This window comes from Trachypithecus francoisi, unplaced genomic scaffold (assembly GCF_009764315.1).
Source record: "Trachypithecus francoisi isolate TF-2019V2 unplaced genomic scaffold, Tfra_2.0 Lachesis_group7, whole genome shotgun sequence".
Classification (NCBI taxonomy): Eukaryota; Metazoa; Chordata; class Mammalia; order Primates; family Cercopithecidae; genus Trachypithecus; species Trachypithecus francoisi.
In genome coordinates, this window is record NW_022681472.1 from 74,904,990 (window position 1) to 74,925,743 (window position 20,754).

Here is a 20,754-nt window from a genome sequence, read left to right on the forward strand (position 1 = left end):
GAACCCTGAGCCAGGATAGACCTGAACCTCCACTGCAGCCCTGACCTCCTGTGGGTCCCTTTGAAAGGACAGGCGCCCCACTGGTAAGGCCTCTTAGTAATTCCCTGGGAAGTATTCCTTGGAACCCATCAGGATTCCTGGAGCAGTTTTGGATGGATCCCAGCCTTCAAGATTGATGGGAGGAGCCTCTTGGCACTTATCCTGCTGTGAACCGTCCAGCTGAGGATTTCAGAGAACTCTTGGGGCCCTCCATGCATGTCTTGATTTTTCAGAATCAGCCAGGGCTGGTCTTAAAAATGGGCTGAACAAATCGATCCGATTTGAGGGGCTCTAGGGAAAGCCCCTAGCTCATTAAGAAGACCTCTTGGGGAGTCGTCGTTTCAATCTTAAATATTTCCTAGTGTTGCACAGTAAAACACAAATGTCTTTTGCCCATTTTCAGTTGACAGCCTTTGCAGTGATATGACTGTAAAGCCACATTTGCAGTCACTTTTATCTAAACCCAGCCAAATGACTGCTGTTTTCCTGGCCTGTCTAGTGTAACCTAAGATCCCTTTAAAGGACAAGAGCCTTCCTGAATTGCTGCATGATGGACTGGTGCTGTTTGAGCACCACTGAGCTAACAAATTATCTGGGATTATGATAGTCCATTGAGAACAAAGTTGTTGGTAAACGAGGCACTAGTTGATTCCCCCAGGGAACTGACAGTGGAGTGGAGGGAGAAAGTTTAAAGGAAAGTGATAAAAATAAACTTTCTTCTTGGCAGATTTGCCCCTAGATAGTGCTGGCTGTTAGGAAAATAATCATTCTTCTTGACTCCTTCTGTGAGTAAATAAAAAATGGCGGGGATCCAGTTACTTTTCTGTATACAGCAAACTTTTGTTGTAGACCAAACTGCATCCTGTTCCTGTGACGTGTGTGTGTGTGTCTGTGTGTGTGTTGGAAATGTTGGCGTATTTTTTAAGTACTTACTGGGTATCTGCCTTTTTCTCTTTTAGAAACACACTTAAGTCTCCCAATTACTTGGGGAAGCAAATAATATTCCTCCTTTAGCGATCACTGAGCTTCAAGTATAAAAAGTACCTTGTATAGGCTCACAAAGCCAGCAAGTGACAGAAATATGATTAAGAAAAGTTTATATGGGGCCAGGTGCAGTGTGGCTCATGCCTGTAATCCCAGCATTTTGGGAGACCAAGGTGGGTGCATCACCTGAGGTCAGGAGTTCAAGACCAGCGTGGCCAACATGGCGAAACCCCATTTCTACTAAAAATATAAAGATTAGCTGGGCGTGGTCATGGGCACCTGTAATCCCAGCTACTTGGCAGGCTGAGGCGGGCATTGAGAAATAAAAGAGCGTCTATGAGAAGTTCTGAGCATTCTTTAAGTCAAAGTTTAGAGCCTAGACTCCCCATTTCCTCCAGGTGATTTTTTTGTTAGCGGTCTTGTTGCACTTTTCTCTCTATGGGCCTTTGTCAGAGCTACCCTGAAAGGTGTCCCTGGGAATTTTAGGGAGCAATGTTTTCCCTCATTTCTCCTAGAAATTATCTGAGTTGCTTACAAAAATTGGTCCAGAGGTAGGTTGCACTTTGCTAAGTCCATTGCAATGTCTTAGGGTGTGTCTTTATCTAGGAGCGGTCAGAAGGCCCTTTATTGGATAAAGATCTATTCCTAGGTGGTCTTTTGTCTCTGGCTTTTGCAAAGAGGAGCACATTTAATTGATGTCTAAAAGTGATACTTTGCTGCGGGTTGTTCGCTTCTGTTCTTCCTTCACTTCCCGGCCCTGCCTCCTGCCATGTGCTGGCACTGTGCTAAGCATTCAAAATACAGTAGGGAATAATATGCTTTGGCAAATGGAAATGCCGGTAGCTAACTACAGGGTCGTGTTCAGTGCTACAGAATGGAAAATAAAGATTACTACCACAGGAAACAGGAAGAGCATCTGACCCCAGACTTGGAAGATCAAGGAAAACTTCCTGAAGGAAAGGATGTCTAAATGGAGATGTAAAGCTACCCTTTATACTGATTACAGATGTACATTGTAGTTAAAAACAATCTCCCATTTCTTTGACAGATGAACTATATCAGTGTTTGAAAAAAATGAAGAGAGAAAAAAAGCCAGGTGAAGAACATTCCTGTGTCAAGGAGCTGTCATTCCAATTTGCCATATTTTTGGAATGGCTCTACCTTCTATCATTTAGAACATACAGCATCAGTTTAATATTGTTTGAGCAGCTGTATAACTGAGGCTAATTTTCAGTCAAATTCCTTGCATTTGAGTGATTCACAGGGGTGCTGCTAACCTAATAGAGTTTTTCTGTAAATTAGAAAAAGGTAGCCCCTCTCTGCAAACCTATGCCATTGGGAGAAGAAAACAGTTCTGTTTTCTCTGGGTAACACAGCTTTGCACTGGGGCACATAACTTGGAAGCAGAGTGTCTGCCAATTTCAAGTGTCATTGACCCTATGCCAAGTGTAAATTGTTTAGTTCATTAACTGCAAGCTGTACACACATCAGCCTTGATCATTCAGTCATCAACTATTAAGTCAATCAATATTTACCGATTGCCTATGTGTGTTGAACTTTTTTGAATATAGGTTAAACTACCCATCTAGATGTCTGGTAGTACCGAAGATCTAGAAGTTTAAAACAGTGAGTGAGGCCGTGAAACTAGCTGGAGAATCTCAATAAGATGAGGGACAGATGCAGTTCATTGGAGGCCTGGTTGGTGAAGGATCAAGTTTGGTGCTACTGCTGGTTCGTGCCCATCCACAAACTGTTACCTGCCTCTGATAAGACAAAAACTACACGATAATGTAAATCAAATATGTCAATAAGCACACTGTTCACTAAGCACACTGTTAGTTCAACTGAGATTATTATTATTTTTTCATAGCAAGGCTTTTCTGATGAAGGAAGCAAAGCAATACATAGACTTGCATGTTGGCATAAGCTCCTTATCTCATTGAGGACCAGTAACAGTTCATAGACGAGCTACTTTGCGTAGCACCAGTCTAGGCAACATTGACCCACATATGGCCAGAGAGGTCATCTTGGATCCTTTCTGCCTTTATACTATTTTCTTTTCTCTCTTTTTGCCTTAGTTTTTCTTTTTTTCCTCTGCCTCCTCATCTTCTTCCTCTTCACCAATTTCCTTTTCTTCTTCCTTCCCTTATTCCTACTTTACTGTTGCTTTCCCCTTCCATTTGTTATTTCTCTCTTAAACAAAAATCACTGTGAATTTTATTCAGCTTTTTGTCTTTTAAAAAGCAAAATAAAAAAAGCCTAAAGTGTACAAGGTAAGAAATAAAAATGGAAACAATCACTAACTTGGAGAAAATTAAAATAATTGAATGGTAATTAAAATAAATATATGCCAATAAATTAGAAAGCCTGGATGAAATGGATTTTTTTTTTCAACTTTTATTTTAGTTTGGGAATACAAGAACAGGTTTGTGACACAGGTATATGTGTAATGCTGGAGTTTAGGGTATGAATGATCCCATCACCCAGGTAGTGAGCATAGTACCCGAAAGGTAGTTCTTCAACCCTCACCTCTTTTTTTTCTTTCCCTCACAATTAGTCCCCACTGTCTGTTTTCTCCTCTTTATGTCCATGTGTAGCGTTTAGCTCCTACTTATAAGTTAGAATATGTGGTACTTGGTTTTATGTTCCTCTGTTAATTCACTTAGGATAATGGCCTCCACCTGCATCCATGTTGCTGCAAAGGACATGATTTTGTTCTTTGTTATCGCTGTGTAGTATTCCATGGTGTATATGTACCACATTTTCTTTATCCAATCCACCGTTGATGGGCATCTAGGCTGATTTCATGTCTTTGTTATTGTGTATAGTGCTGTGATGAACATACAAGTGCATGTGTCTTTTTGGTAGAATTATTTATATTCCCTCGGGTATATATCCGTTAGTGGAATTACTGAGTTGAACGGTAGATTTTTCAGTTCTTTGTGAAATCTCCAAACTGCTTTCCACAGTGGCTGAACTAATTTACATTCCTACCAACAGTGTATAAGCATTCCCTTTTCTCTGCAAATCTGTTTTTTTTTTTTTTTTTTTTTTTTGTCTTTTTAATGATAGGCATTCTGATTGGTGTGAGATGGTATCTCATTGTGGTTTTGATTTGCATCTTTCTGATGATTAGCAATGTGGAGCATTTTTCCATGTTTGTTGGCTGCTTGTGTATCTTCTTTTGAGAAATATCTGCTCATGCCCTTTGCCTACTTTTTTAATGGGGTTATTTGTTTTTTGCTCATTGAATAATTTAAGTTCATTATAGATTCTGGATATTAGACTTTTGTTGGATCCATACTTTGCAAACACTTTCTCCCATTCTGTAGATTGTCTGTTTACTCTCTTGATAGTTTCTTTTGCTGTGCAGAAGCTCTTTAGTTTAATTAGATTTCACTTGTCAGTTTTTGTTTCTGTTGCAGTTGCTTTTGAGGACTTAGTCATAAATTCACTGCCAAAGCCCATGTCTGGAATGGTATTTGCTAGGTTTTCTTCCTTTTTTTTCTTTTTGTTTTTCTTTTTTTTTGAGATGGAGTCTCGCTCTGTCGCCCAGGCTGGAGTGCAGTGGCACAATCTCGGCTCACTGCAAGCTCTACCTCCTGGGTTCAGGCAATTTTCCTGCCCCAGCCTCCCTAGTAGCTAGGATTACAGGCACATGCCACCAAGCCCGGCTAATTTTTTGTATTTTTAGTAGAGACGAGGTTTCACTGTGTTAGCCAGGATGGTCTCGATCTCCTGACCTCATGATCCAACTGCCTTGGCCTCCCAAAGTGCTGGGATTACAGGCGTGAGCCACCATGCCCGGCGGGTATTTGCTAGGTTTTCTTCTAGGATTTTTTATAATGTTAGGTCTTACATTTAAGTCTTTAACCTATCTTGAGTTAATTTTCATATATGGTGAAAGGTAGGGGTCCCATTTCATTCTTCTGCATACAGCTAGCCAGCTAGTCCAACACCATTTATTGAAAAGGGAGTCCTTTCCCCATTGCTTGTTTTTGTTGACATTATTGAAGATCAGGTGGTTGTAGGTGTATGACTTTATTTCTGTGTTTTCTAACTTGTTCAGTTGTCTGTGTGTTTGTTTTTGTACCAGTACCATGCTTTTTTGGTTACTGTAGCCTTGTAGTATAGTTTGAAGTTGGATAATTTGATGCCTCCAGTTTTGTTCTTTTTGCTTAGAATTGCTTTGGCTATTGAGTCTCTTTTTCGGTTTTGTTTAGAATTTTTTTTTCTATTTCTGTGAAAAATGATGTTGGTAGTTTGATAGGAATAACATTGAACCTGGATATTGTTTTAGGTAGTATTCTTTGTTTTCTCTTTGAAACAGAGTCTTGTTCTGTCGCCCAGGCTGTGTTTTGGGCAGTATTCTTATTTTAATGATCTGTAATTAGTTATTTCTAAACAAAGTACAGATTACTGAAGCTGATTTTTTATTATACAGGAATTATGAATAAAACATTAGGCACAAACATGTTGAAAAAATTGTTAAAAAGTAACCTCTCCAAGAGTACCGAACTCTCCCCATGGTTTTGCAATTGAATGCCAATGAAAATGTAAAAAATCAAGAATACTGTGCTATTATAACTGTTCCAAAGTACAGTATAGAGAAAGAAGAAAAAATTCAAAGTTATTTTTTATAAAACCAGAAAAAATAATACTGATATCAAACCTTGACACAGCATAATAAAAAAGAAAAGCTACAGACTAATTTCACTAATATTGATGTACTTATTGATATGAATAGCATATTGGTAAATAGAACCCAAAACAATAATTCACAATGATCAAGTATGGCTCAAATTTTACAGGTAAGTTTAGTATTAGAAAATAGATTAATATAATTGTCATATTAAAAAGTTAAAAGATAAAAAGTTAGGTGATCTTCTTCATAGCTACTACAATAACTTAACATTTTATTTCAGATTAATAGCTCAGTAAAGTTTACACAGATAGAAATTTACTAAACACGATACATTTATGTCAGTATATATGTGTTTGTCTTCTCTAACAGTCTGTCTAGCCATGTGTCTTCAAAACCAAAGTCATGCCAAAGAAGCATTCCTATTAAAAATAAGAACAAGACAAAATTTCCAGGATAAATATTCTGGAGATAGTAACCAAAGCAATAAGAAAAGGGAAAGAAATGAAAAACATAAAATTTGGAAGGTAAGAAGAAATATATCATCTACAGAAAAAATTAAGGAAATCAATTATTACAAACTTTAAGAGTCTGAAAAAATGTTAAACTATTCAAGGTAGGTTACAAAATTAATATAAAAATAAAATTGCTTTACTATAATTAAGACACAACTTGTTTAAAAGTGATTAAGAAAAATCCATTAACACAGGAAATAAAACATATATGTATATAATATGTAGAAATAAACTCAAAATGTCAAATTTATATGACTCTTTAAAGTGCTCATGAAGAAATGAAGATGACTGACTTGAATAAACAAAGAATATATTATTTTTTGATATAAAGATGGACTATTATATAAAAAAGGTCAATCTACCTAAATCAGTCTACTAATTTAACATCCCAATTTGAGTAGTTTTGGTACCTAGTCAAAAATAATCAGAAAGAAAACTTAAAAGAAAATATTAAAACATATTGTAAAGTTTTGATACTTACAATTACTTAATAGTCACACATAAATAGAAAATCGATAGATTTGAAAATAAAATATAGCATTACTGACCTGTGAACAAAAGGTAAATTATTCTATAAGTGGTATGGGACTAATTGGATGGACATGGAGAATAAAAGTTAAAACTTTTCCATGTACATCACAATAAGTTTTAGATGATCAAGGATTTCAATTTAAAAATTGAAAATGTTATAATACTAAAAGAAAATATAGGAAAATGCTATAATTCCAAAGGAGAAATGCAAAGGTTTATATGCATGTCATAAACCATAGGAGATAAAAAACAAAAAAATAAATATTGGGCAACATATTTTATTATATATGATGGAAAAGGAGCCACATATTAAATGCAAAAATTTCTTATAAAAAGATGGATGCTCCTAGCTGGGTGTGGTGGCTCATGCTTGTAATCCCAGCACTTTCAGAGACCGAGGAAGTCAGATCACTTGAGGGAAGGAGTTCGAGACCAACCTGTCCAACATGGTGAAACCCTGTCTCTACTAAAAATACAAAAAACAACTGGGTGTGGTGGTGCCTGTAATCCCAGCTATTTGGAAGGCTGAGGCATGAGAATCGCTTGAACCTGGGAGGTGGAAATTGCAGTAAGCCAAGACTGTACCACTGCACTCCAGCCTGGGTGACAGAGTAAGTGAGACTCTGTCAAAAAAAAAAAAAAAAGAACAATCCTATAGAAAAATGACCAAGGATATGCCAGAGAGTTCACCAAACAAAAGACGTCTTAAGTAAATGAAAGATGTGCACGGAGATGTTGTATGTTGAACTACAATTTTTTTATACATGAAAGAATATGCAACTATCAGAGCCAATGAGTTTATGGAAAAATAGACACATACACTTTTGGTGGTATATAAACTGGCATAATCTCTTTGGAGATCAATTTGGCAGTATCCATTAATACTTGTTTTCTTTTTGAGACAAGGTCTCACTCTGTTGTCCAGGTTGGAGTGCAGTGGCACAATCTTGGCTCACTGCAACCTCCACCTCCCAGGTTCAACTGATTCTCCCACCTCAGCTTCCCAAATAGCTGGGATTACAGAAGTGCACCACCACAGCCTGTCTAATTTTTCTATTTTTAGTAGAGATGGGGTTTCACCATGTTGGTCAGGCTGGTCTCGAACTGCCAACCTCAGATGATCTGCCTGCCTTGGCCTCCCAAAGTGCTGGGATTACAGGTGTGAGCCACCGTGCCCAACCCGTTAATACTTTTTAAAAGGAATAAACATACCTTATGACCAGCAATTTCACTTTTAGCAAACTGTCTTAGAGAATATTTATCTGTGACTTTTTTGAGATTTTTATTAAAATTGCTTTGTATCTATAGATTATCTTAAGAACATTCTAAGAGAATATTGTTTTTAATCCATGAACATGGTGCACTGCTCTATTTAGGCTTTCTTTCATTTCTGTCAGTAATATACTTTTGTATTTTTGTATTCTGAAGAGTATAGAGTCCTTGCATGTCATATTAATTTCTAACTATTTTATGTTTTTGATGTCACTGTAGATAAATTTAAAAATTTTTTCTTTTTATTTATTTTCTGCTATTATATAAGAATACAATTGATTTTTGCCTACTGATCTTGTCTGTCAGTCTTTGTAAATTATTAGTTGAAGTAGGGTTTTGTTTTTGGTAGATTCCTTAGCATTTACTGGAAACAATCATGTTGATTGTGAATACAGTCAGTTTACTTCTTCCTTCCCATTCTTTCTGCCTTTTATTTCTTTTTCTTGTGTGATTGCACTGACTAGGACCTCTAGTACAATGTTGAGTGGAACTAGTAATAGTTAACATCCCTATTTTATTCTTGATCTTAGGGGAAAAGCATTCAATATTTTACCATTCAGTGTGATATTAGCTATGGGGTTTTCACTGATGCCCTTTATTAGATTGAAGAAGTTCCTTTCTATTTTTAGTTTGCTGAGTTTCTTTAAAATTCTGAATGTGTATTGAATTTTCTGAAATACTTTTTGTCCTTCTATTTAGATTACACACACACACACACCCACACCAACACACACACAATACATATATATGTATAAAATCTCATGCTAAATGATTAGTGGATATTATCTTGATGGTTAGCCTTTTTCTCCCTGAGGGAAGAAACATACTAAACATGCTAAATGATTTAAAAATATTAAACCAATATTACATTCTTGTAGTAAACTCTACTTGGTCATTATTATTATTATTTTTATACATTGTTAAATGCTATTTGATACTATTTTGTGAAAGATTTTTGTATCTATGTTCATGAGGGTTATTCTGTGATTTTTATTTTTTGTGATGCTGTCTAGTTGTGATAAAAAGGTTATGTTAGTGCTGGGTGTAGTGGTTCATGCCTGTAATCCCAGCACTTTGAGAAGCTGAGGTGGGCAGATCACTTGAGGTCAGGAGTTCGAGACCAGCCTGGGCAACATGGTGAAACTCCATCTCTACCAAAAATGCAAAAATTAACCATGTGTGGTGGCATGCGCCTATAGTCCCAGCCCTTTGGGAGGCTGAAACAGGAGAATTGCTTGAACCCAGGAGGTGGAGGTTGCAGTGAGCCAAGATTGTGCCACTGCACTCCAGCCTGTGTGACAGTGAGAGTCTGTCTCAAAAAAAAAAAAGGTTTTGCTAGCCTTCACCTGTGCTTTCAGAAAGAGTTTGTGTAGAATTGGTATTATATTTTCCTTAAATATTTCATAGAATTCACTAGTGAAGCCATCTGGGACTGTAATTTTCCTTGTGGAAATATTTTTTAATAATAAATTTAATCTCTCTAATAGATACAGGGCTATTTGGGTTTTCTATTTCTTCATGTGTCTGTTTTAACAAGTTGAGTATTTGAATAGTTTATTTCCAAGTAAGCTAAATTGTTGGGATTATTGGCAAAAAGTTATTTGTATTTTTCCTTTTTAATTGTTTTTAGTATGTGAAGTAGGCAGTTATATCTTCTGTTATTCCTGGTATTGTTAATTGTATTTCAATCTTTGTTCCTTGACCACACTTCCTAAAGGTTTTAAAAGTTTATTAATAGTTTCAAAGAAGCAAATATTGGTTTTGTTAATTTCTACTAATGTTTCCCATTTCTTTAGTATTTGCTTTTATCTTTATTAATCATTTCCTTCAACTTAATTTGGATTCTGTTTGCTCTTCTTTTTCTAGCTTCTTTAGGTAAAAAGTTAGATCATTGATTTTAAATCTTTCTTCTTTTTTATGTAAGCATTTAAACCTATAAGTTTATCTCTAATTCTTTAGCTGCATTCCACAAATTTTCACAAATTGTACCTTTATTTTCATTCCCTTTCAAACATTTAAAAATTTCCATTGTGATTTCACCTTTGACCCGTTGATTATTTAGAAGCATATTGTTTAATTTTCAAATATTTTGAATTTATAAAGATGTTTTATTATTTATTTTTTAAAAAATTAGATGGGGTCTTTCTGTGTTGCTCAGTCTGGTCTCAAACTCCTGGGCTCAAGCCATCTTCACACCTTAACCTCCCAAAATGCTGGGATTATGGGTGTGAGCCACCACACCCAGGCTATTATTCATTTCTAATTTAAATCTGTTGTCAGAAAATATACTCTGTATGTTTTCAATCTTTTGAAATTTATTGAGTTTTATTTTATGGCCCAGAGTATGGCCTATTTTGTTAAATTTTACTGGTACACTTAAAAAATGTACATTTTTGCAGTTGTTGGATGTAATGCTCAATAAATATCAACTGCCTGATAAGAGTTGTTCACATCTATATACTGATATATTGTCTAATTGTTCAACCAGTTCTTGAGGAGTGCTGCAATCTTCAACTTTGCTTATTGCTTCTTTCTTTTTTTTTTTTTTTTTGAGATGGAGTCTTGCTCTGTCGCCCAGGCTGGAGTGCAGTGGCCGGATCTCAGCTCACTGCAAGCTCCCCCTCCCAGGTTTATGCCATTCTCCTGCCTCAGCCTCCCGAGTCGCTGGGACTACAAGCGCCCACCACCTCGCCCGGCTAGTTTTTCGTATTTTTAGTAGAGACGGGGTTTCACTGTGTTAGCCAGGATGGTCTTGATCTCCTGACCTCGTGATCCGCCCGTCTCGGCCTCCCAAAGTGCTGGGATTACAGGCTTGAGCCACCGCGCCCGGCTATTGCTTATTTCTTTAGTCTTATTAGTTTTTACTTTATGTATTTTGAAACTCCATTATTAAATTTATACACATGGATGATTAATTTTTCCTAATTAAGTGATCTTTATCATTCTGAAATGTCCAGGATTTGAGGGCAGTTTTATGCAGATTTTGCTCCCCCTGCCCCGACTTTGTGTCTCATTCCATTCTGACATTTCCCTTTTCAATATCTAGTTTCTCTAGTATTCCTGAATTCTGCTGCCTGATGCTTTATGCCAGTAAGACAGCAGCTTTCCCCCTGATTTCTGATCACCATGCCATGCATAGTGGGGAGTTCCCTCAGAGACAAAAAAGCTAACCACCAAACTAATAGTAACAAAACTAGGTCTTCTTTATTCCTAATTTAGAGTTTTTTCCTCCTATGTCATGATGCTAACAGATAAGTGTAATAATTGCTCACTTCCTCCAGTACTTTTTAAGTAGATCTCATTATCTAATCCTGAAAATCATTTTTTTATGATTCTGGATGTGAGGAGAGTAGTATTTCAATAGTGAGAAGAAGTAAGGAGGAATACCCTCAAAGCCAACACACTGGATGATACATTAAGCCTATTTCTTTTGTTGTTTTTTTTTGGTTTATTTTTTAATCTACAAAAATGTGTGACCTAGATTATCAATTGACTAAAATTCTCTTTCTATAAAGTAGATATTAACATATATATAAAATGTGGAGTGGAGGAAGGCATCCTAGAGATCATTTTATCCAGTTCCCTTGCCCCAAATTCAGGAATCCCTCTGATAACATCTCTTATGGGTAAAACTTAGCTAGTTTCTGCTCCAGAATTTCTAGTGACAGAGAAGTAATGCTTCTAATTGTTAGAGCTGTTCCAGAACTCCTGTGAGTTGGGGGCATCGCAACTGATTAGAGTTCTGTTTTCAGAAGCTACACAAAATACTACGGTTTTCTCTTCTACATAAAAGCTCTTCTAATATATGAAAACCTCTGTTATGTGTCTCTGATTCTTATTTTTCTTTGGTATAAAATATGCTTAAATATCACCATTTCTTTCAAGTCTTCTTTGCATAAACTTGTCAACGGTAACTGCTGAGTCTTTTTCTAAGCCTATGAATTACTCAAGTCAAGTCGTCCGTGTCTTCATATGATTGATCGTTTCAAATCTGTATAGCGCTATCATCTGGAGAATGATAAAAATGGCTAGAAATTTATTTTGAAAAGTCTAAACTGGTTCACTCTTGCAAATAACTGTTGCCTCTGTCATTATCTGGATATTCAGTTTTGCCTAAACTTTTTTACCAAGTTAGTCCCACAACCTTAATGTGATAGAAGAGATAAAGGCTTCTTGTTTCTCCTTCCTTTTTTAGCATCTGCTCAAGTAGCAAATTCATTTATTATGATTCCCCTTTCCTTTTTTGTTCTTTCAACATGTTGTGAACATGCTACTAATTAGAAATTTTTGAGAGTTATCTATGTTCTAAGTAAATTAACTAAAATATCACAATCATCTTAAAAGGTAGACATGGCCAAGTGTGGTGGCTCGTGCCTATGATCTTGGCATTGGGAGGCGGAGGTGGGAGGATTGCTGGAGCCCAGGAGTTCAAGACCAGCCTAGGCACCAAAGTGAAATCCTGTCTGTATAAAAAAAAATAAAAAAAACTTAGCCAAGTGAGATGGCATGTGACTGTAGTCCCAGCTACTCAGGAGGCTGAGGCAAAAGACTCAAGCTACTCTTGAGTCTAGAAGTTTGGAAATGCGGTGGGCCATGTTCATGCCACTGCACTCCAGCCTGGGTGACAGAGAGAGATCCTAAAAAAAACCCAAATCAAAATAACAACAACAATAAATTAATGAATTTTTAAAAAAAGATAGATATTATCTCACACATTTCATTGATAAAGAGCAGAGAGTGGTTAAACCAGCTAGCCAAGGACCTATAGCAAATTATCACAAGTGGCTTCCTCACTCCCAGTTTTCTATTCATACCACCACCTGTGCTACCTTTCTGTTCTGTTTCATACTTATTTCATTCGATTTTGCAATATGATTGCTGACAATCTTGCTTTTCAAGTAAATTGTAAGTGAGCTCACCTAAGGTTCGCTTTTCAATTAATCTCTTTTTTTCAATTAACTATAAGTGAGCTACCAAGGGGAAGATGTGGTATGAAGTTTTGTATCTTTCTTATTACCAAGTACAGTGCTTTGGTTATATAGTAGGACTCTTAATAAATGATTGTTGAAATGAACATTTAATACTGTAAATAACAATCTCTCTCAGGGCATGGAGTTGCTGGATATATGGTATATCAAATAACTAACAAGAATTTCGTTTAAGTTTGTGGTTTATTTTTTGTAAGTCAGCAACAATTGAATACAATATTATCCAAGGTTTGTGTGTATATATGTGTATAAATCTTGGCGAGAGAGAGATTGAGTGTGTGTGGTTTACAAAAACGTTAGGATAAATATTTAAGGAATTTTAATAAAATTGGCTGTATGTTAGTCTGGGAATTTTGTGGGTGCCTGTAAGCACTGCTTAATGCTTACGCTTAGGGCCTTTGCTCGTTATCAAACTTATCTGGACAAATGAGATTAAATAAAACAAACATATGAGTGGAAGGGCAAATTAGCACTAATGGACCTAGTTTTATGTTACTGATTGTAAAATTATGACAGTGTTTTAAGAGCGTTTGCATTAAACATTATCAACTTTCCGTAAATTTGGCTTATACCTTCTGAAGAGAGAACTAAGTAGCCATTTCTAACATGATGTTTTTAAACAACAGCAAAAACTCAAGGCAGAGTTATTTGTTTTGTGCAGGCTTTTGGGCAAAGTTTTAACAAATTAGGCTTTGACATTTTGGTAAATGTTAAAATATCTCATGGCATTTTAATAGGATTGGGATTTTTCTTGCCCTTACTTTAGTGTCCAAACGTTTGGGGACTTGGCAGAAAAGCTTGGGAAAACTGAAATTTCACTTCTCCCAATGTGGTATTGCTCATCCTAACTTAAAATAAACAATAACTAAAGAAGAATTTATGCTGGGCACAGTGGCTTATGCCTATAATCCCAGCATTTTGGGAGTCCGAGACGGGGGAGTTGCTTCAGCCCAGGAGTTCGAGACTAGCCCGCACAAGATGGGGAGACCACATTTCTACAAAAAAAATTTTAAAAATTAGCAAGATATGGTGGCACATGCCTATAGCCCAGCTACTTGGAAGGCTGAGGAGGGAGAATCACTTGAGTCCAGCAGATTGAGGTTGTTGTGAGCCATGATCTCACCACTGCAGCCCAGCTTGGGTGACAGAAGCAGACCCTGTCTCAAAAAAAAAAAAAAAAAAAGAAAAAGAAAAAAAGAATTTTGAAGATAAACTATGGTTACAATGCTTTTTTCCATATAAACAATGCCCAATTTCCAAAAAAAGTTGCCAAGACTAGCATAGCATTTATTTAGTTAGTTAAAAAGTACATGAGATGCAGAGTAACCTCCAATATTACATGTTAAGTATTGCTTCAGAACACTTGGATGCAGGAACTGCTTTGATGAGAAAAGAGAAAGGCTATTTGATTGTGGCCTTTCACGATAGGAGAAAAAGGTTCTTCTCTCCTATGTTAAAGAGGACCTTTTTCTCCTACATTAAAATAGCATTATGCGATATCTTTTAACATTTTTAAATTTAATTTTTAATTTTTTTGTAGAGCCAGAGTCTCACTGAGTTGCTCAGGCTGGTCTCAAACTCCTGGGCTCAAGCCATCTTCCTGCCTCGGCCTCCCAGAGTTCTGGCCAGGGATATCTAATGTAAGTCTCCTGAACGGAAAAGGAAATTTTTTTTTTCTCCAAAAAGACGAATGTGGCCTGTTTTTTTTTTTTTTTTTTTTTTTTTTTTTTGCCTTTCTTTTCTTTGCTTTGTTCTGATTGAAACCTCTGGTTATAATGTTTGGAGAAGAAATCTTAGAATATTTTATTGGAGTTGAGAGAGGGATTCTGCTGCAATCTGTTTCTTTGGGTGTGGTGGACAGCTATCTGTGTGACTGGCAGATTTACTGAATGTTTTGATTTGATAAGGCTGAAGCCTGCTGCCATATCTTTTCAAATTCCCCTGCACTCATGCCTTCTGTCTACAGAAGAGCTGCTTATACTCGTTTGGATAATCCACTAATCTTGTTTTACTTGACTTTGTAGGGTTAGGGTTTTATGTATACCCTGGGGCTTTTCCTCCTATATTTCATCAGCATTTACTAACCATTTTCCTAATGTCTTCTGTGTCCTGACACATTAATCCAGGCTATAATGCTATGTAGATGGTAGTCACTTAATATGTTGACTATTCTTTTAGTATATACACTGAATGTATTGCCTCTTCCATTAGGAATTTTAAGGAATTTCCAGTATGTGAATGTGTTAATCTAAGAAAATATTCTTTACTAATTAGCATTTTGGTCGTAGGCTGGTAGGGGAAGATATATTCTGGACCCTAAGCACAAATTAGTACATTCTTTAATTTTTATTGCAGGACCTTAACTTGAATATTTGTATAATGATCAAAGTATATGGGCCTCTCTTTTAGTGGCAACATGAAAGAGTTGTATACTAGACTGTGATTGGATATTTAAAAAAAGCTTAGTTGTCAACATTTTTTAATGAATTGTTGCTTGAAGGAAATATAGTTAATTTATTCCTTTAGATATACCATATTATTTTGAAATAAAACCCAAGTATCAGAGATTTAACTACATGAGTCATATTACTTTGAAAGTTTATATAACTTTGCCTTGCTGCATTCATCAGAGGCTTTTGCACTTAAAGCTACTACCTGAAGGCTGTATTCATCTACCCCACTCATTCCATTCACAGAATTGAATGATTGTAGGAGTTAAAGAACCCAACATCCCACTTGATACAGTTTTTCCTTCATACTCTCCAGACTGAAAGGATGCAAACAGGATTGTTTTAAAATCTTCAGGCCTAGCTCCAGTCTAAAGCCTGATTGGCATATGCCTTACTAGATTATAGATGTTGTTTCAAAGAACAGACTAGTGCAGTATCTCTCAAAAGAACAGCATCCAGGACTGGGGGAAGTAGCATAATAGCAACTAAAAAATACTTGGGATTGGCCAGGCACGGTGGCTCACGCCTGTAAACCCAGCACTTTGGGAGGCCGAGGCGGGTGGATCACAAGGTCAGGAGTTTGGAACCATCCTGGCCAACATGGTGAAACCCTGTCTCTACTAAAAAAAAAAAAAATTAGCCAGACGTGGTGGCACATGTCTGTAATCTCAGCTACTCAGGAGGCTGAGGCAGGAGAATTGCTTGAACCCAGGAGACAGAGGTTGCAGTGGGCAGAGATCGCACCACTGCATTCCAGCCTGGGCGACAGAGCGAGACTCCGTCTCAAAAACCAAAACCAAAAACAAAAAAACTTGGAATTTAAATAAGCAATATGGAGTATTTTTTAAAGCATTCAAGGGGATCAGAATCTCCAAGCTTTGTAACCTAAGAGATAGCTTGTACTCTGCTAGGTAGAATCCCTGTCATGGTGGGAATTTTATCCGGACATTCCATTATCAAAGATCTTGAAATGGTAATAGTATGGAGATACTAGATAAATGTAATGTGACTTAAAATATCATTGTAATAATAATTTTTAAAACACTCATACTCTTCCATTTAGGGATAAATGACACCTAGAATAGTATTCTCATTCTTATCTCTCAAGAAGAATTAATATTCTTTTGAGTCCTGTAATCAGTCATACCTAGTTTTGATTTGCAGTTAGGTAACGTCAATTGATGTGTTTTTATTGTTGCCACTGGAGACATATATCTATAGTAGAGAAAATTATAGGAATTTAAAGCTTAACACATTTTGATAAACAATCAGTATATAACAAAGAGTGTTTGCACGTGATTAGTTTCTTAGGAGTTGGACAGAAACAGTCTTGAGCTGTCTCTCTTGTTGTTCAAGAATATAAAAAGCCAGTAGCTCAGATGTAGTATCATTATTAATGGGATCTTATTTAAAGAATGATATGTCATTACTATCTCTATTTAAAAATGGCTTGACCTGAAAGCCAAAGCCATTATGATTACATTAATGCTTTTAAAAAAAGCAATAATTGCCATTAATAGGTAGGACTTATTTCTATATTGCAAAGATAGATTAATACTAGACATATCAAAATAGTTAATTACACTGAGAGATCAAGATGAAAATATGGGCATTCCAATGAATAAATTGTCATAAAGGCAAGGTTCAGCATCCATTCTTGCTTGAAAAAAAATTCTTAGTAAAAAGACAAGAAGGTTTAAAAGTTTAACATAACACATCTGAACTCTAATGGTAAAATATTTCAGGCATCCCTAGTAAAATAATTGTTTTTAAACTACTAACCTATACAGTAAGAAAACAACACATTGGTTGCAAACAATGCAGCTGTCAACTTGGAAAATCCAAGAGATTAAACTGAAAAAATATAAAGGTAGCAAGAATTCAGAATGGTGGTCCATTAATATAAAAAATCAATGTCTTTTCTATATTAAAAACAAATCTGTCAGATAACAGTGTTGGAAAGAGTCCATTAATAATAGGAACTAAAAAGTTAGCTAGAAATATACTTTGGGGTAAGAAAGGCCATTTTACCCGTGACACTGAATTAGAAACCATAAAGAAAAAGATCAAGTCAGATTTCTGAACTTGTAAAAAAATTCTTAACCCAATAAATGAAATTGTCAGACAAAAAACAAACTGGAAAAATACTAAATATACATGAGTTAAAATAAAGAGTTATTGTAGATCAATAAGAAAATGGGTAAAGGTCATGAACAGGTATTTTGTTTAAAAAATTTAAATAGCCAACAAACATCAAATGTCACATTTTACTGGTTATGAAAAAAATCTGATTAAGATGCTAATCCCATTTTACCTATAAAATCCGAATATACTGAAAACAACCTCTGTGATGGTGGAATTGATGTGACCTGGTACTCATATGAGATGCAGGTGGAAGTGGAAATCAGTGTTATTTTTTTGTAGAGCATTGTGTACCTGTATTTGAAAAACCTTAAAAACATGCATCTTGGGCTGGGTGTGGTGGCTCAGGCCTGTAATCCCAGCACTTTGGGAGGCCGAAGCGGGTGGATCACCTGAGGTCAAGAGTTCGAGACCAGCATGGGCAACATGGTGAAACCCTGTCTCTACTAAAAATGCAAAAGTCAGCCGGGCATAATGGCTCATGCCTGTAATCCCAGCTACTTGGGAGGCTGAGGCAGGAGAATCTCTTGAACCCAGGAGGCAAAGGTTGCAGTGAGCAGAAGCCCTGGGGACAAGAGTGAGACTCTGTCTCAAAACAAACAAACAAGCAAACAGTGCATCTTGTTTTGCTTTGCAGTTGCAGAATTGGGAATTTAGCCAAAGTAAATAAATAATATATTAAAAGATATGTGAATTAGGATGTTCATTGTAGTGTTATATGTATAAAGAAAATTTGGAAACAACCTATATTTCCAAATAAAGGTAGGTAAAGAAATTGTGACACCACTATATATATATATAATATATATATAATAATATATAACTATATATAATATAATATATATGATATATAATAATATATAACTATATATAATATATATAGTAAAAGGGCATTTACTGTCATCAGAATACACTTGAACAAGAAAATAATAACAAAAGGTGTATTCTTTTTGTTGTACTTTGTTGTAGTCTGAATTTTTCACTATTAAAACTCTTTGTTTTTGTAAGAAGAACAAGGTATTTCTAAAGTGGAAAGAAAGTGATGTGAAGCCTGATCTTGTAGAAATGTTTTCCTAAGATGCTTCTACCATGTCTGATTATGCCTATGTGGTTAAAATCCTGGCTCCTGAACTCACTAGCTTTGTGACTTGGGCAACTTCTCTGTGCCTTATTGTCCATCTGTAAATACATAGTAGAATTGTACCTACTTCAAACAGTTGCTGTGAGGATTAAAGGAATTTATATGTGTACTTAGAGTAATCCTTACATACAGCAAGGGCTCAATACATTTTATGGTGAATAAAGTAAGATGACTTTTTGGTGTGAACCATGGGAAAAATTCTACTCAGTTTTCAGTGTCAGAAAAAGCTATGCATCTCCTGAAAAATATGTTTTAGTTAATCTAAAAAATAGGTAGGCTTTAAAGCTTATTATGCTTCCTTCTTGCTTTAGCTGCAAATTCATAAATTTGGAGCCAAATTCATGGTTACCTTTACCAACTATACAGGACCAGATACATTTTCTCTGTGCTCATTTAACTCATTACTTTATTGTTTTATCACCAAAATTTCCCCTTATATTAGGATTGCTAAATCAAATATATGACACTCAGTTAAATTTTAATTTTAGATAAACAATTATTTTTTAAAAATAGTATTTTTCAACTATTGCATAGAACATACTAATGTTAAAAAATTATTTGCTGTTTATCTCAAATTAAAATTTAACTATTGTCCTGTATTTTATATGTTAAATTTGGCGCTATTATCTTATCCATTATGTTCATTTATTATTTAGTTGCTTCAGATCCTTTGTGGGATGATATTGGGAAATGAATGAATGAATATATAAATGAAAAAATGAATTAAAAAATATACCCTGGGTAGAAGAAAACTTTGGAGATATTTTCTTAATCTCTGAGGGAAAGACTTCAGAATTTCTCCTCTGTAATGACCTATTAATAGAATTATAATCTATAATTTGTAGAATCATCTTTTAAAGTAATACCAAACATTCATTGTTTTTCACCCTCCATTTCTGCCTGTCTCCCTTTCTCCCTCCTTCTTTCCTTTCCCTTTCTTTCCTTTCTTTTTCTAAAAGTTTTTTAATGTTAAAATTTTTATTATTAATTATTATGGATATATAATAATTATACCCTTTCTTTTTTTCTTCTTCGTTTTCTTGTCTTCCATTTATCTTCCTTTCTCTCTTTTGCTTGTAGCTCTTCTTTCATTGATATCCCAATGGAAATGAACAATTTGGAAGAGTTTTATATTCACTTATGTCAGGAAAAAGAAGAACTATGAGAAAAGATGAAAGGATTGGGGGTTATTCAACCCCATGAAGGGAAGTCTGAGTACTGCAGTCTTTTAATATTAGTACAAAGTGGTTTTTCAAATTCTCTTGGATCACCAGTAGAAAGGTCCTATATATTTCTCCTTTGTAGGCAATATAAGGCAACAGTAGGAGTTTATGTGAACTTTATGTGATAAATATGGGAGGAACACTGGCAAGGACATTGGGATTGATGATAATGATAATTTCAGGTAAGATTATGAAATTTATCCATTTGGGAAATTCAGTATGCAATTTATGTCCGTAGGGAAGAGTCACAAAGTACATTCTCAAGCTCTCTCCCAAATATTTCAAATCATTCTCTCCATTTATAGCATCTTCTAAAAAGTCTTTTCCTCATCAGTTTGTATTTTAGAGTGAAATGCACGATGCTCTAGGGAATTAATTAACTTCCTGACAATACTAATCCATGTTGGCTTATTTGCCTGTCCTAAATGATTACATATACTTTATTTTCAGCCTTCTCAAAAATGTCCCTGTTCTCTCTGTTTCTAGGTGGCTGCTATACCCCATGTAAAAAGCAGAAAATAAAATGAAGATTTTTCAGTGCAAGATGCGGTACTGGTTGCTTCCACCTTTTTTGGCAATTGTTTACTTCAGCACCATCGTCCAAGGTCAAGGTATTTGAAAACTTTGAGAATCAGTAGGATCTGGGACTCTAGCCTTCTTGTTTCTGATTATCATTCTTATTTTATTTATCCTAACAATATATTGGCTTTTACTGAGTTTTACCAACTGTTTGCCCTGTAGGAATATACACATCTTTGATGAGGATTACAACCTCACCAGCGACTGAGCATAGTGATTTTGGGGCAATTGGTTAAACAGGTCATTCT

General features: G+C 35.6%; 1 protein-coding gene across 3 annotated transcripts in view; it reads left to right on the top strand.

Annotated features, from left to right (window-relative positions):
- Nucleotides 1-20,754, top strand: part of COL14A1 (collagen type XIV alpha 1 chain) — a 251,199-nt gene that overhangs the window by 2,185 nt on the left and 228,260 nt on the right. For all 3 annotated transcript variants that reach the window (XM_033202599.1, XM_033202600.1, XM_033202601.1), the window contains exon 2: nt 20,414-20,538. In XM_033202599.1, coding sequence (XP_033058490.1) covers nt 20,451-20,538 — 88 coding nt within the window. In that variant the 5' untranslated portion in view covers nt 20,414-20,450. The remainder of the gene's footprint in view (nt 1-20,413; nt 20,539-20,754) is intronic.